Here is a 12,366-nt window from a genome sequence, read left to right as displayed (position 1 = left end):
AATGTCCACACCCTCCTGCACCAAATCTACCAACCTACCTGCTTCTCTACCCGTGTCATCTGCCTTCTCTCCTTATAACAATGAATTGTTCCTGCTTCTACTCAAGTTCAACCTTTCCACTTGGGTACTGGATCCTGTTCCTGTTCTCATATTCAAGGACTTTTCTCCTGAAGTTACCTCCTCTCCCAGCACACCATCAGTTTTTCCTTCTTTACCAACCATTTCCATCAAGCATTCCAATATGCTGCAAATCTTCCACGTGAAACATAAACCTTGACTCCTTGTCTCTCTCCAGCTATTCCTTAGTTCTCTGATTTGTAGCAAAATTCTCTATGAAAAGTATCTACATTGATCATATTTACCTCCTTTCTCCTACCCCAATCTAATGCTTTTATCCCTACCTGTCCACTGAAACTATTTCTCAAAGTCACCAGCTCTCTCCACCTTGCCAAAGCCACTGTCATCTTGCTCAACCTCTCAACAGTATTTGACACAGTTAAACACTACCTTCCTGATACATTTTGCACTTGGTTCCTCAGAGAATAGTCTCCTAATTTTCCTCCCAACTTACTAATGCTTGTTTTTCAGTCTCCTTTGCTGGCTCTTCCTCTTCTTTCCTACCTCTATATGTTGAAGTGTCCCAAGGCTCAGTCCTCCATCGTCGTAATCTATATTAACACCACAGGAAATTTCCTATAGCCCCATTGTTATAAATTCTATCTATTTACTAAGAGACTCCAACCTCTTCTCTCTCCTGATCTCAAGATTCTTGTAATTAACTGCTTAATTAAATCTCCACCTGGATGTCCCATACTTTAAGAAAAGCAAAGCCAATTCTTGATTTCCCCTTCATGCCAAACCTTTTCCTCTCCAGGTGTTCCCCATCCCTATAATTAACATTACATTCATCTGGTTGTTCAACCAAAAGTCTACAGTCCTTATTGATCCATCTCTGACTTTACATCATTTCTAATCCATCATTAAGTCCTGTCAACAATTCCTTCAAAAAATTTATTTCCAGTTACATGGGTGTATACATTTATCAAAACTTACTGAACTATACACTTAAAAGTGATGCATTTTATTGTATGCAAAAGTGTAAGGTATACCTCAGTAAAATGTGGTGTAAATGTATGTTACCTGCATATATCTGCCCATTTCTCACCACCTCCATCACTACCTCCTTGCTACTTGGACTACTGCAATAGCCTCCTAATTAGTATCCCTGCTTTCATTTTTACTCATGACAATTCGTATTCCACAAGGCATCCAGAATAATCTTGTTTTTTAAAATTTTTAATGATTGTTTTTGAGAGAGAGAGAGAGAGAAAGCAGGGAGAGACAGAGAGAGATGGAGACACAGAATCTGAAGCAGGCTCCAGGCTCTGAGTTGACAGCAGACAGCCCAAAACAGGGCTCAAACTCATCACCTGAGCAAAAGTCAGATGCTCAACCAACTGAGCCACCCAGACACCCCCAGAATAATCTTTTTAAAATGTTTATCACATTATATCGCTTCCCTGCCCAAACTTCTCCAATGATTTCCTATACTTAAAATCCAAAAGCGCTCAAGGCCATACATTATCTAATGCCTACCTACCTCTCAGACGTCACCTCTTTATCATCCTTCCTTTGTTCTACTGTGTTCCAGACACAATGGTCTTCTATACGCTCCTAAAACACACTAAAACAAACTTGTGTCCAATTATTTTTTCTTTTTTTTTTAAATGTACTTCAAAAGTAGGTTCTTTACACAAAAGCTGATGTACCTCTAACTCACTCCATTAAATGGTCAACAGAGAAATGCTTGCTGAAGCCATCCAAAGAAGTGGATCTGAATGAGTATTTACTAATGTAATTTGGCCTTCATAAACTCAAGTCAATACTTAAAGTACATGCAACATTCCAATGTCCAACTGGAAAACTAAACTGGATCAGTTACAGAAAGCCTGGAACATCAGATTAGGAATTTACATTTTATCTAATAGGCCAGCATCACAAACTTAAGCACTAGGAAGGACTGCTTTTTTTTAACTTTTCAAATCCTGAGATCACAAAGAGGTATAAAGCAATGAAGAAAATGAGAAGTTACTTTCAGGGATACATACATACATACATACATACATACATACATACATACTACACACACACACACACACACACACACACAGAGTTTTTGTACCTCTAGAATTTTGAGCCATGTGATCATATTACCTATTTTTAAAATAAATTATAATTAAATATATATTTAAAAACAGAAAAAAGGAATCTTTACATGACATGGAAAATCAGAAGCAAATGTATTTCTGCCTTTTTGGGAAAAGTTTATAGTAGTTTAAGTACTTTTTGAATGCCATAACTAAGAATTAAATAAAATAAAAACCTAGATAAAATATATTCATATATGTAGATGATACAGACACACACACAAAATACAATATATGCTCATACATAATGGTTCACATCATGTATTGGGGAGCTCCTACCACAACTGAGTTCTGTAACCTAAATTATCATAACCACAACTTGCCAACTTTCAAGTAGTTTCCTTAAATACCTGAATAACTGCTGAGAGCTCATACAGTGAAGACTTTCCTCAGAATCTAAAAGACTACAAATGATGAAAGAACCAAATAAGAAATAAACTAAGAAAAAAGACAGCACAGTCTCTTTCCCTCAAACTCATCTCCAGTGGCCAGTCTCACAGCTTCATCAATTAAGTGAGATTAATAATTAAATGACTTGGGAACAACAATAAAAGTAGAAGATATAAACCCTTAACATCTCCAAATCTGCTAGAGCCTCTACGTGGCAATCAAGGGGTGATGAGGAATAGGACCTCACAGTATAGTGCCCTTCTCTAAGATGAATAAAAGTCATTCAGGTTTTTGTTCTTGACCTAAGTTCTAGAACCACTACACCATGAAAGAATCAGGAAGTGGACTCACACCCCATCAGCCAGAGCAAAGGTGAAATATTGTAAGACAAGAGAGAAAAGAACTTTGAGAAAGCAGAAGCCCCAAATCCTCTAATCTATAGAATCCATCCTTTGATCAAAGGTAAAGTACTGTGAGTTTGCTCATGGCCTAGATCTAAAAAAAGATCCTTAAACTCTTACCTTCATCCTGTTATCTGGCATGTCCAGGCTCATACCGTATGGCCATGACAACAGAACAGGGGAAACATTCTCCCTGCCTTAATCACAGAAATAACACATTCTCCCTTGAAAAACATATCCTGATTCCCATGACCCCCTAATCTCAAGTTTCATCTTTATTCCTTGAGTTTCAAATTCATGCAGAAGTCAGTGTATTTTTAATATACTTTATCCTGGAATCATGAGGACACTTGGTAAGGTTGAAAACATTATTTTAAAATACTGGCTCTTGGGGTGCCTAGGTGGCTCAGTTGGTTAAGTGTCCTAGGGTCATGGGATTGAGCCATGCGTCTGGCTCCACACTGAACGTGGAGCCTGCTTATGATTCTCTCCCCCCATCCTCTAAAAGAAAATACTGCTTCTTAAACTTTAACATGCATACCGTGTGACTCAGTAGGTCTAGGGCAAGGTCTGAAAGTCAGCAGGTCTAACAGGTGGTCTCAGGTGTTGCAAATGCTCCTACTTCTCAGAAAACATTTTAAATAAGAAAGTTCTAAAAGGCAATAGAACCTATATACATAGGTTACCTCCAAAGACACAATCCCAATGGAATGCTATCTGTTCTTTTCATAGTTTATTCCTTCTTCCCTATACCAGATCTATTTTCTTATCCTCTCAACACTTGTTTACCTTCCATGTGACTACTATAAAATTGAAAAGTCTAGAACATGCAAATATTTCTAGTGTTTAAGCCATTTCCTATCATAAAGACCTAATTTAATAGGTATACTATAATGGCCATCCCTAAAAATGATCAAGCCATCTATTCATCTGTAATCAAGTTAAATTTTCATTCATTCACATTGAGACACATTAACAATAACTTACACACTTCTCAAGGGAAAAAAAATTAGCGATGATGCAAACTATAGGGAAGAAACTGATTTTGTTTTTTGTGGACGTTTTAATGTTTATTTTGAGAGAAAGAGAGTGCATGCAGGGGAGAAGAAGAGAGAGAGATGGGAGAGAATCCCAAGCAGGCTGCACACTGCCAGTGCAGAGCCCCACATGAGGCTTTATCTCATGAACCATGAGATCATGACCTGAGTCAAGATCAAGAATCAGATGCTTAACCGACTGAGCCACCCAGGCACCCCAAGAAACTGATTTTGTAACTAAAGAATCACCTGATGTGTTCTACATCCCTTAAGAAAAGACTCAAATTTAACCATCATAAAGGTGATACTCCCAGTATACTGCCCAGTTAAAAAATACAATGAGGATCTTCCTCATTCCCTAGTTTGGTTACCAGTACCCAGTCTTCCAAACCAGAAACTTGAGTGTCAATCTAGGCCTTTCCCTCTCCTTCATCCCCATCTGTTCCAGACTCCTGACTGAAATGACCATCAAGTCCTATCTATCTGGTGTCCTAAGTGTTCCTCCAGTCTATTCTATTTCCTTTGCACTGCCCTACTCTTAGCCTTTTTCCTCACCTTACCTACTGCAACAGCTACCCTGACATTGCTGCCTCCAGTTACCCTTTCCACTATGATACCTGCTCCACACTATTATCCAAGTGATTTTTCCAAAATGCAAACCTAATGTATCTTCCTCTCAAAACTTTTTACTATGCCCCCCACCCATCACCCACAGAATAAAGTCCAAGCCACATATAATGGTCCAAGCACTTAACTTTCCATGATTGGAATCCTGCCTGCCTTTCAAGCATCATATCCCACTGCACTCCCCCTATCCTGCACTTTAAGCCCCATTATTATCAAACTACACTGCTTGAATTTCCAGCACATCCCATGCTATTTAATTCCTCCAAGCTTTTGCATAGGCTGTTGCTTCAGGCTAGAATATCCTTCATTTCTTCTCCCTTGGCTTTCTGGCCAACTACTATGAATCTTTCAAAACCCAGTTCAGATCCCAGGAAGCCATCCCGAGACCATACCCTCTTCTCTTAAAGAATTATTTCCTCCACTGCCAACTTTGTAAGTAATAATAGAATTTACTGGGCATTTATTATGTGCCTGACACTGTTCCAAGCAGTTTACAGGTATTAACTCATTTAATCTTCACAATAATCTCTCCTATGAAACGGTACCATTATTTCTTTTGCAGATATGGAAACTAAATCACAGAGAAATAAATAACCTGTCCCCAAGCATACCAACTGTTAAATGATGGAGACAGATGAAAATCCCTACATCATACATATTTGTATTACTATTCCTATCAGAGTGAAGTTATTTACACGACTGTCATCACCATGGACTGTGAGCTCCTTGAGGGTAGGGATTATGTCATATTCAACTCTCAAGCCACAGTGCCTAGTGTAAAGTAGGTAATTAGTGCATGCATTTCTTGAATTGCATATAAAATAACATTTCTTACAAGTTCAAGAAAAAAACATTCGGAAACTAGTTTCCAAATATTCAAATATGCTATAAGAGTTCTAGAATAGAGCAAGTTATTTCTTTCATGGAATAAAAAGGATGTCAAAACGAAAGGTAATACAGACGTGAGATTACAGTCCTTGTGGACAATGAAATAGACTTATGTAGCAATAATACTACATAAACACTGAAATAAATCAAAACCCAAAGGACCATTTGCTTCAGATTAACTCTTTTTCACTTACTAAATAAGAATTCTTGCTTACCATTCAAAGCAGTGAAAAGAAAGCCCTAAATTTACTTTGCTCAAGTAGAAAGAAGCAAATCATAGGCCAGCACTACTAATTGCTTCCTTAAGTCTGGCCAAGAAATGTATCCCATTAGGCAATTAAAATAAAATACAGTTGCCTGACTAAGCATATAACAAAAGAATTTCTAAGGTTGTATGGGCTAGCATTACATTATTCAAATAATTTAAAATTATTTATTTTAAGCCAAGAAAAATGAAAAATCAAGAACAAAATAAAATCGATCATCACCACCCCAAAGGAATATAGATTTCCATATTAAAACACGTACAGGTTACAATAAAACATATGCATGTTTACAATATGCAATAGTCATTCTTTAAACCTCCTTCAAATTATAAAAAAATCAAAGTTTTGCTAACACTAATGATGAAAGACCTCAAGACCAAATCAACTGTACTTAGTAAGCTCTCACAGTTAGTCCTCTGAGCCATACTAAAGTGCAATAATTAAAACCCATAGGGATGGTACCAGCAGCAACAGTGCATACCACGATGCTTGTTAGAGTAATCTGTACCCTGCACAGCTTGTACACACTCGTGCACTACAGAAAGGTAAATCTGCTGTCAGAAGAAGCAGAGTTTAGGCCACACGGAGTTTAGGCCACAACAGAGGAAACTCTACCCCCAGACATGTCTTACCATTTCTTGGTACACTCAACCATCAACTCCTGGTAGGAGGCCACAAACTGGAACTTGGATGCATGTTTTCCCACACGCTGCAGTCTCTTCCAAACTGAAGCCATGATGAGCAGTCACTTGAGCAGTTCTGGGTTAGCAACACAGCAGCTTTAACAAAGCAGAGGGCCCAAAGGAAAGGAGCTTTGCATGTATGTCTGTACTTAAAAAAAAACTCAACTAGGACTTGAAATGATGTTTGGGGTCCGTAAGTCTTCTCCCTGTTTCACAGGGTAAATCCCATCTTAGATGAATGGCCCAGTCAAGAACAGTATGATACACATGACAGGATGAATGAGAGGAGGTTCCCTCATGAAGACATCACCATTCCACCTCAGGGGCTATATTATGTGTATTCTGGAGGACTGAAAAGCAAAACAAAGAGAAATATATGAGAGAAGCTTGAGGAGTGACTAACCACCCAGGTTAGATAACACTGCAACAGACAACCTCAGTTCTCCGCATGTTTTTCAAACAATGAAACAAAACACCAACCTCAAAAGCCAGTAACATCAAGGATGCAAGACGTCAAGGAAGAAATTACAATTCACACCGAAGACGTAGAGCAACACATCAGGTAATCAGCATCAACAACAATCGAGAAACGCAAGTCGGGGCCCTACCTCCCCCTCCTAGCATCACAGAAGGGCGAGCAGAGCGGGAAAGTCTAGGGATGCTGTTTAATGTCCACCGGCAGTCAGAGGGAGGAGTGGAACATTTTTAAATAAACTTTGTTTTTCAGCCGATAATTAATAGCCTCCAGTCTTTGAATATGTGCTTGGAACAAATTAAGGAGCAAGGAGGAATGCTGTTGTTCAGTCAGAGGAGGGAAATGGATGGGAAAAGAGGAGTGGAGGGAAATCTCAAGGCAGAGGGAGGGCAACGTCCGGGCTCCAGGCCACTTGAGCTCTCCACCTTTGCTGCCAACCGGAGGGAAATGGAAACTCCTGCCTGGGCGTGAAGCAATGACCAGCGGGGCAAGTGCACAGTATGGGGTGCGGTGCCTCCCTCCCCCATCCGAAGGGAACAGTCCTCTAGAGCCTCCTCTTCTCACGCACAGAGCCCAGACCCCTGCCCCACAGCGGTGGCAGGCGGTAGCTCGCCCACGGTCCCTGTCACCCAGGCGATGCCTGAAGACCCCAGCCCGGTCCCCGAGCCCCGTCCCCGCCGAACGTCCACTCCCGCCCCCTCCTCACACCTCTAATCCCGCTGTCGGGCTGAGTCTGGCCCCGTTCCCTCCTCAGCGCCGCTCCTCCGTCGCCGCCGCAGCAGCAGCCGCCGCCGCCGCCACCGAGTCCTCCATCCCCGCCGGAGCCACATGGAACAGCCGAGCCAGCCGCGGCGCTCGCGGGAGCCGGGGTCTGCAGCCCCTCAGGCGGACGGCGCGCCTCACGCCCGCCCCCTCCCGGACGCAGTCGCCCCGCGACCGTCCCCCACCCTACAAAACCCTGCCAGAGCCGCTGCTCAGTGCCCAGCAACCCCTCCCCCGCTTTCCTCCTCCGCCACCATCATCATTACCTCCCCCGCCGCACCTCTCACACTAACCCTACCCACGGCGGCTCAACCTCCGTCCGCCCCGCCGCCATTGGCCGGGCACCACGCGTGCCCCGCCCATCTCGGTGGGCGGGCCTTTGTGCGGCGGGGGCACTTCATTGGTCAATCTGGGTGCCCATAACAGGAGCTCCACCCCCCAGCTTTGGAGGTGTTTTTCCCCCAGCCGGAACGCGGCGCACAGTCCACCCTTTTTTAAAAAAAAAAATTGGAATCCACCAGGGACGATCCCGCCCACTCCTCTGATTGGCTTGGAGAAAGAAACGATAGGCGGGAGGAGTAAGGAGTGTTTATAGTGACCTGGAAGATGGTTGATTAAACTGGATGTCCGTCAAAGGTGCGCTGGGTGCCGGGCGGGGTTTCTGGCTAGACTCAGTGAAAGTAGAGCCCGGTCTGGCTTCGCTGTAGCTGTGGGCAGTACGGCTGCTGTGGTTTTCTCTCTGGTACTCACTCTCCTGTCCCCACCCTAGGAGCTGGGTGCGCCTTCTCCGCCACTAGCAACTAGGCTGTTTGCGCACACGGCCTTGGTTTCACCCGATTCCTCCTGGGGGTTTTCCTCTGACAAACTGGAGTAATGACCCTGCCAACGCACGCCTAACATTCAGTGTACTGTTCCTCAACGGGATTGAATAAACTGAGCTGGAAACAATATTTACACTGCAATTTCTTCTTGTTCTGATTCTTCAACATTTCTTTGAATCTTGGTTTCTTTTTTCTTCTCTTCTTCCTCCTCCTCCCCTTCTTCTTCTTCTTCCTTCTCCTCCTCCTTCTCCTTCTTCTCCTCCTCCTCCTCCTCCTTCTCCTTCTTTCCCCCCTGTGGTCTTTTTCCCTTGTAAATGACTCTGGAGTGGCTGGCATATAAAAAGGGTGGTTATAGGCAAAGAAGAGGATGAAATAACCCAAGCAGAGTGTGAGGGCAGGGACACTTAACCTTGTTAAAAAGAGCCAAGGACCTTTCTGAGAATTTGATGAAAGCTACAGACATTCTCCCAAGGAAGAAAATATATCCCATCATAAAACACAAAAATTTGCTTTCAATTTTGGGTAGTTTATAGACCCCTGGAGTAGAGAAAGAGGGCAAAGAATGATATTGGAGGAAAGGGGATCCCAACATTTAAGGAATAAGCAGAGTAAAGTGGAAAAGAGACGGAGGAGGAATGGTCAGAGAAGTAGGAGTACCCTGTAAGCAATCACCATATAGTATGAAAAAAGAAAGGGTAACTAACATGAAAAGAAAATAAACAAGTTGGGTCCCCGAAACAATTAAGAGCCATCGTTAATCTTACTAAGGATGGAGAGCAGAGTGCTTGGACAAAATACCTTAAAAGGTATCAGGATCTAGGGACGGACTCTTTGAAGGACAGGACAGGAGGGCAATGGTGAGAGTTGATCACATCTGTATACAAAAGCAGAGCAAGAAAAAGGAGAGAGGGACTGAAGAATCAGGAGAAATGGGGAGACAGGTCTTGAATCCAGTATCTAATTATATTTCCTTTTTCAATAAAGAAATTAATCTAATAACACCACAAGAACACAATGTGCACTTTACAGAAAAGAACATAGATATCATGTATTTTGCTACAGTCTTAACTTTAAAATATTAAGATAACCATAATATTTATATTGATTCTTATTTTCTGTACATCTTAGAGTCCTCATGTGTCCTTCCTGAGTGGTTTACTAAGTCACTACAACCTACAGCCATTATGATCTCATATAGTGATATATTCTGCATCATTAACAGACTTTAAGTGTATGGGTTTTTTTTTATGACTAATTTATAGAAATGGTCATAAACTATTTTAATCTAAGTTGCCCTTCAGGAACAACCCACATGATGATCAGGAGGGTTTTGCATCCCATTTATTATTGTTCTTCAGAACTTTCCAAACTTTCTTATGTGGTCAACCTGGTTTCATTTAGTACTCTTTCCCATCTTCGGGGGGGGGGGGGGAAGGAGAGAGATTTTATTGTAGAGAAATTATCTTAAAAGCAATCTATTTTATTTTTTTTTTAATTTTTTTTTCAACGTTTATTTATTTTTGGGACAGAGAGAGCCAGAGCATGAACGGGGGAGGGGCAGAGAGAGAGGGAGACACAGAATCGGAAACAGGCTCCAGGCTCCGAGCCATCGGCCCAGAGCCTGACGCGGGGCTCGAACTCACGAACCGCGAGATCGTGACCTGGCTGAAGTCGGACGCTTAACCGACTGCGCCACCCAGGCGCCCCTCAAAAGCAATCTATTTTAAATACATGTCTTTTCTTGAGGAAGAAGAAGAAGAAAAAAAAAAAAAAGAACCAAGAAGGAGAAGGAGTATATAGGGCCCCTAAAGAATCTTTCTCAAGAGACTAAGAAAGAATTTCTTACAGGACAGCTTTTATTTTTGGAGAAGTATTTTTCCTGGATGTAAACTCTTCTTTTTCATTCTAGTTGCACAGATTGCTAAGAAGAGATCAAGGTTCAAAATGAAGAAATTAAGAGCAGACCTTGACATTGTTCTGCTGCTGAGCTCAAGTTCATAAGCTAGCTCCTCAAGTCTCCACCAAACAGCTTTTTCTCTCATAACTTTTTTTTAATAACCTGTTTGCTAACCAAATTTATTGAAGAAAGTTTCTTATAGAATATCTTAAGATTTTTTTTCATCTGCTTAGCTAAAACTTATTGAAACCAACTGAGTATTGATCATATTAAGAACAATTAATAGTACATAAAAGATACAGTCCCTATTCTCAAGGAGTTTTTCATAAACAGGTGTTTAGCATGCAAGAAAATAACGCAAATTAACCTCTCTGAGTCTTGACTTCTTATTCTAGCAAACAAATAACCATTCCTGCCTTTCTGGGATGTTGAGAAAATGGAAGATATGTAGGTAAAGTACTTGATACATAGTAAAACAGTCACTAAATGGTAATTAATAATGTACACCATTGTGTTTGGTAGCGAACATAAACAGTCAAGAAAAAAACAACCAGTATTCAAGAATACTTGAGCAATACTTAGTTGCTGCCAAACATAGCTACCTCAGGACTAAAGAAATAGTGCATTTAACATTATTCCTTTCCCATTGTCTCAGTGATTACCAAGACCAGAAAACCAATAACTTATGTGGGCTTGAGATTTTATAATAATTACTATAAATTCACTTACCCTCAATTCTCATGACCACCTTTCATGCCATATATTAGTTGAGATCTTTTGGCATGCTGGAAGTTACCTTTTTCTTAAAGCCCCCATTTTCCCTACCTACCGGTGTGCAAATCCTTCCGACCCTCTCCCGCCCTTCCACACAAGAACTACACCTCAAAGCCTTTTCTAATCCCCTACTTACTCCATTCTTGATTTATCATTTCCTTCCATCTCAGACTTAAGCTGCATAATAGACCTGTGGATGTATGTTACTTTAACTGTCCTGTTCATTTGACCCAGGTGCTGACTGCAAAATTTTATAAATAGATTTTTACTTCACAAAATATTCAACATTTAAAATAATTTTGATTTTGCCTTTAAATTTCATCAAGATCACAGTGAAGACAGAATACAAAGAAATAAGTGGAAATCCCAAAAATTTCAATCTTCTTTGCCATGACACTTTTGAAATTATAGAAAGTATTTTCCTTGAAGCAGCTTTGCTAGTTACCGTTTCAGAAACCTCCAAAATGGAGATTTTAGTCCATGAAATGCAACCAAAGGCTTGAATTATTGTCATTCCTGATGATAAAATTTTCATCTTTAGGTTTTACAGTTTTTGCAGTAAAAATTGTCAGACATATTACTGCAGGATTTAACTACTAATAGAACTTATCTGTGCCTTAGTCATACTAATAAGATTTACTCCCAATAATAGCACTGCAGGTTTTTGCATTGTTTTCCAGTTACCATAGCAGTTATACTATATACAACATTCCTGCAATCTTTAACTGCTAATGAAATTATTTCTTTTAAATCCACAGTTAACAAATTTACTCCTGACAATCCTACAGCAGTTCTTATGTCCTAAAAATACTCATTGTGGCAGGCTAATACTTTAAAATATTAATTGATGGTTTCTGTAATAGTTGTTTTTCCATGTACTTCTTTTTATCTTATGGCCTTTCTCCTCCTAGACTCTACCCTGATATACCCTCAGCATCACACCCACCCTCATTTAGGCTGGTCTTTGCTCATTGTTTCGGGAAAGGAATATAACAGAATGCAGAGAAACAGGGAACTTTTCCCTGGCTTTTGAGTTTCTAAATCCTAGCCCTTTAGGAAGCAATGAAATGGATCCTATTAGAGACCTACACTGTTCAGTATGATAACCTCTAGCCACAGGTGACTATTGAACACTTGA

At 40.8% G+C, this 12,366-nt stretch overlaps 1 protein-coding gene and 1 long non-coding RNA gene across 4 annotated transcripts in view; one reads left to right on the top strand and one right to left on the bottom strand.

Annotated features, from left to right (window-relative positions):
• Positions 1-7,864, bottom strand: part of EHBP1 (EH domain binding protein 1) — a 338,289-nt gene extending 330,425 nt beyond the window's left edge. For 2 of the 3 annotated variants that reach the window (XM_047068136.1, XM_047068137.1), the window contains exons 1-2: positions 7,683-7,863; positions 6,449-6,849 (exon numbers count right to left, since the gene is read on the bottom strand). In XM_047068136.1, coding sequence (XP_046924092.1) covers positions 6,449-6,552 — 104 coding nt within the window. In that variant the 5' untranslated portion in view covers positions 6,553-6,849; positions 7,683-7,863. Of the gene's footprint in view, positions 1-6,448; positions 6,850-7,682 lie in introns of all 3 variants that reach the window. The other variant, XM_047068138.1, reaches the window with a different exon arrangement.
• A 407-nt stretch (positions 7,865-8,271) lies between these two features.
• Positions 8,272-8,686, top strand: LOC124504404 (uncharacterized). Its single transcript, XR_006960394.1, has 2 exons — positions 8,272-8,372; positions 8,506-8,686. It is a non-coding gene; the product is annotated as an uncharacterized LOC124504404 (long non-coding RNA).
• Positions 8,687-12,366: the final 3,680 nt, after the last annotated feature.

Source organism: Lynx rufus, unplaced genomic scaffold (assembly GCF_022079265.1).
Source record: "Lynx rufus isolate CCGP_SWC_20201006 ecotype Redwood Valley unplaced genomic scaffold, mLynRuf1.p SCAF_8, whole genome shotgun sequence".
Classification (NCBI taxonomy): domain Eukaryota; kingdom Metazoa; phylum Chordata; class Mammalia; order Carnivora; family Felidae; genus Lynx; species Lynx rufus.
The sequence above is the reverse complement of the archived record's forward strand: the minus strand, read 5'-3'. Positions and strand labels throughout refer to the sequence as shown.